Source organism: Elephantulus edwardii, unplaced genomic scaffold (assembly GCF_000299155.1).
Source record: "Elephantulus edwardii isolate Elephantulus edwardi_28Jun2011 unplaced genomic scaffold, EleEdw1.0 scaffold00064, whole genome shotgun sequence".
Classification (NCBI taxonomy): Eukaryota; Metazoa; Chordata; class Mammalia; order Macroscelidea; family Macroscelididae; genus Elephantulus; species Elephantulus edwardii.
This window is the reverse complement of record NW_006399814.1, coordinates 8,012,954-8,017,560: the sequence shown is the minus strand read 5'-3', so window position 1 is coordinate 8,017,560 and position 4,607 is coordinate 8,012,954. Positions and strand designations below refer to the sequence as shown.

The following is a 4,607-nucleotide window of genomic DNA, read 5'->3' as shown; positions in this document are numbered from 1 at the left end:
GCCTGAAACAGCAGCTACCACTGAGGGAAGAAGCCCTGAGCCACTTGGAGCCCATACAGAGCCCCACACAGTAATTCACGTGCGCTTCCTCTATGAATCCCAACAAGTGCACAAACACTATCAGCGTTGCTCCTGGGACAGGAAGAATAGGCTTGGGGCCGACAGAGGCAGCAAGGCGAAGTGGAAGTGAGGCTGGAACACAGGCCGGTCAGCCCAGCCCAGCCCTCAGCACACAGCTCACCGGGAGACACTTCCTACCATTCAGGAGGGGACGTGGGGGTGAGTGGGGGAGATCTTTAGGGGTCCCAGTTTCCCTGGAGGCCCGACCTCCATGGCGAGGCCCTGGCTTGAATGGCCTCGGGGCCTGGGACCTGGGACCAGCAGTACTACATGGTCAGGGCAGTGTCGCACCTGTTAAAATCCGATGCAGCGGCAACGTGACGTAGGTCAGGTGTGCATAGAGAAGGAAGTTCCCATCAGCTCTGTTCAGCTTCAGCCAGGACCCCACCAGCGAACGCCCCGTGCCAGACAGGGACCGTGACCGTAGATTGGTGGCGTTATGCAGATCGGCTGCAGGGAAACAGCTGGTCAGGGCCAGGCAGTAGGGCCTAGAGCTACATTAGAGCCACCTTCAGGGCCCAGACTGCCCTCTGCTGTGCCTGGGGCTCCCCACTAAGGACTCTGTCACAGGCCACGGCCACCGGAGACCCAACAGTTCCTGTCTGACCTAACCTTACCTTGTACCCCTCCCACCAGAGTCTGCCTCTGGGGTCTGACACGTGACCACCAGCTGCCCTGCCTGTCGGTGGCCTCACCGGGCACCACCAGGGGAGTGAAGAGGAGGGGGCCATGGATACCCGCTGGAGGGAAGCAGCCAGGCGGGGAGCCTCCACTCTCCCCAGACACCCACAATCTCCTGGTGCTGAGGGGCCGTGCACATGAACAGAGGGGCCCGGAGGGCAGGGCAGGAGGCAGGGGACGGGGCGGTCACCTCCACCGTCTTCCTCCCGGAAGAACTCCTCGCTGTCGTTGGCCGAGTGCGACTTCTTCATCTCGGCCATCAGGCTCCGTGGCACCTTCCTCTTGAGGGACGGAGAGAAGAAGGTGGGCCGCGTGTTCCGCTCTGGGGTGGGGGGCGTGCTGAAGGAAGTCACCTGCGGACAAGGGGCAGAGTCACGGAGTGGCCAGGGTGCCCATGGGCCGGCAGAGCCAGGAGAGCGAGAGCGGCTGCGCAGACATCACAGGCCGCGGCCCTTGGCCTCCTTCTTCTGAACTGGCTGCCAGGGTAAGCGGGCAGGGGGTCTGCGCAGCCCCCGAGGGCCGTGGCAGGTGGGCTTCGGCCACCAGAACTTCCCAGGAAAGAACAGGCCACGGTGACAGAGGGTCCCCCTTCAGTGTCAGAGCACAGCCGGGGGTCATTCAGTAACTGTAACAGGTCCCCTGACAGCCCCTTCCCCACTCTGGGGGCTCACTGTGGCCCCCAGCTGGTCTTTGAGAGGAGAGGTGGCCCAGTCCACAGCCACCATCGGCAAGGAGAACAGTTCCACATTCTTTAATTCTCGCAGAGGCCCTGCTGCTGAGCGTGGCTGGTCTCCCTCCTTCACCCACCACTGCCCTGCAGGACCACAGTGTACGGATTCCTGCCGAGTCTAGCTGACAGAACCCGATAGGGACACAGCACCCAGGAAGTGGGGCGATCCCGGCCTTTCCTGCGCTGACCTAACTGATCTGCAGTGGGGGATCTCACCCGGGTTTCACTACATCTTTGTGGCAAGTACAAATTGCACGAGCACTGGTGGCACGGTGCATAACATGTTGGGCTTCCAGCCAAAAGGTCCATGGTTCTAATCTACCTGCCACTCCCTGGAAGAAAGATGGGCCACCTCCTGCCATGAAGATTTACAGGCTCGGAACATGGTGGCACGTCTCTGAGAGTCAGAACCGGCTAGAGGGCCACAGGCCTGGTTCAGCGCCCAGTGGTAAGCACACGGACACCCACGCTTCCCTGGTCAGTACGGGCTACGCTCCTGGACATGTGAGGACAGGGCACTGCCCTGGCTGCCCAAGATCGACCAGCGTGACCAGCACCAGGAGGCAGAGCCGGGAGCAGCCCAAGTCCCCCACCCCTGCCTTGCTGCCCTGGGCCCGTATGTCCTCTCACGAGAAGCACCACAGTGAGGTAGCCCTGCTGTCACCACCCCTCCACCCCTCTCCGGGCACACTGCTGCCCGGTTCACCAAACACCCTGCATACCCACCCCCCTGGGGACAGGCAGACGTCATGTGAGCACACACAGCACAAGGTCCCTGCCCTCAAGGGGCTTACAGACTCGAAAAGGGACAAGTATGTGTAGTGCCAACCAGAGAAGGGAGGCACGCAGTATCGAGACGGAGGTGGGGTGAGGACAGAAGCTAAAGAGACTGCCAGCCGGGAAATCACAGAAAGCTTTCTGGAGGAGACGTCGCTGGAGTTGGGTCTTGAAGGACGAGTAGGAGTTCGCCAGGTGAAGAAGGGGGGGAAGGGCGTTCCAGGCAGAGGGAACTTGGCCCATCTCCTCCCTCCTCCCCATGCAAACAAGAGTCTGTGGATCGAGGCGTGCAGGGCTGAGACTTCAGAGATGCCGCCTCCTGCCTTCCTCCTTCCACCAGGTCCAGGTGGCCGCAGGTGGCCGCTCGGCTTCAGGTGGCCACACTGCAGTTAGCCAGTCAGAGAAGGGTCTCACAGGGTGAAAGCAGAAACTAGAAACCACACCAGTCTGCACTGGTCGCACACTCACTACCAGCGGCTGCTCTGGGAGGGAAGACGCGTAAAAGTGAGCACATGGAGAGGCTGTCCAGGAGGTCAGGGGCTCCTGCTGCCGGGGGCCCAGAGCTTCCATACACTCGCCCATTTCTCATAGCCTCCCGGGAGAAGGGCTCAGAGCACCCACTCTACAGATGGGAGAGTCAAGGTCTCAGCACACACACAGTGGTGGCGTGCATCGACACTCAAATTGGTCCTGTCCCCCCAGAGTCCAGCCGGCACCTGCACCAGGGTGTGTGCATGCTACACACACACACAGTCAGAGAACTCAAACTCTGTGTGTCTCTGAGAACCTTCAGAAATTAAATCCACCTAAAAGAAGCTGTACGGCAATCCTACAGGCAGGCAGTTCAAACCCAGCAGCTCCCCACTGAAGAAGGCTGGGAAATCTCCTCCCCTGCCTCTGAAAACCCACTGGAGGGCCAGCCATGGGCCAGTTCTGATGCTACAGCTCAAAGCAATCCAACAACGTGGAGCCCAAAGATCAGAGAGGCCCTGCCTGGAATTCTCAGCCGTCTTCCTAAGAAGGGTATTTTCTGATGACGGTCTGCCTACAAAACACATTCACTGAAAAAAATAATAAAAGAACAGCAGAGCGAGACACGAAATGACTGGACACCCACCTGGAGACCTTCAGGACCCTGCCCATCTGCACCGACACCCATCCCCACCCAGACCTCCGGGACCCTGGACGGCAGTTCTCATGGCCACGTGCCTTGGCCTCCTCACGGGCAATGGGAGTGAGGACACCTACCTGGCCGGGGGCTATGGGGACCAGGGAGGTGTGGGCAGAGTCCAAGGGAGCGGCCCTCCCAGCTGTGCAGCCCTTACCCGCTCGTGCATGGGTGAGGCGGGGCTGGAGTCCTCCTCAGTGCCGCAGGGGGACGTGTCCCCGGTGGGCACACGGCTGACCGCCATCTCCGCGTGGCCCTTGCCCTGGGGCCCTTTCATGCGTACAAACTCCATGTTGTTGTACTTGTAGAGGCCAAAAGACACCTTCTGGGCCATGCGAGCAGCCACGCTCACCTGCGGGCAGGTGGGCATGGTGAGGTCAGGGCAGCAGGCACAGGAAGGTGAACACAAGCAGCTGGGCATGGCAGGGTCAGGGCAGCGGGCACAGGCTGGTGAGAACAGTGGGATCTAGGCAGCGGACATGGGCTGGTTGGGATGACAAGGCCAGGACACTGGGCACAGGCAGCTGGGCATGGCGGGGTCAGGGCAGTGGGCACAGGCAGCTGGACCATTGTTCCTCCACCTCTGGGAGCCCGAGCTCCAGCAGGAGGGCGGCCTGGATTCCTAAGGACACCTTGATTTTCCCATCTGTCGAATGGGAGTATCCACTATAAGAAGTGGACGAGGATGTGGACGCTCTTGTCCCCTGGCTGGAGGGAGCCCAGAGCACATCTCCCAAGCTCTGGGACAAGGTAAACAGGCCACAGTCCATCAGGTCCCATCCCTCCTGGGTCACTCCCCCCTTAGCTTGAAGCGCCTATTTTACGGCTACCGTCCACACTCAGAGCTGGCCACTTGGGGCTGGGGGGAAAAAGTCAGAGCAGCACCAGGCGTCATTACCCAGGAAGTGACAAATGCGGAACAAGACCCCCAGTCACACTTCTTAGGGAAGGTGGCTGCAGTGGGCAGAGGCATCGTGTGATAAATAGTGCTGAATATAACATGAAGCAGGCTAGAGTCACCAGAGCTGGGCCCAGAGCAGGGGGCAGGTGCTGAGGTGAGAACAGGGCAAGAGAGGGGGAGGGGCAGCGACAGAGATGGGAGGGGCAGTGACAGATGGAAGGGGCAGGGAC

At 60.6% G+C, this 4,607-nt stretch overlaps 1 protein-coding gene across 1 annotated transcript in view; it reads right to left on the bottom strand.

Moving 5' to 3' along the window:
* The window catches only part of KIAA0930 (KIAA0930 ortholog), a 60,838-nt gene that overhangs the window by 640 nt on the left and 55,591 nt on the right, over window positions 1-4,607 (bottom strand). Inside the window, exons 7-9 of the mRNA XM_006888036.1 lie at window positions 3,634-3,828; window positions 992-1,154; window positions 412-570 (exon numbers count right to left, since the gene is read on the bottom strand). Coding sequence (XP_006888098.1) covers window positions 412-570; window positions 992-1,154; window positions 3,634-3,828 — 517 coding nt within the window. The remainder of the gene's footprint in view (window positions 1-411; window positions 571-991; window positions 1,155-3,633; window positions 3,829-4,607) is intronic.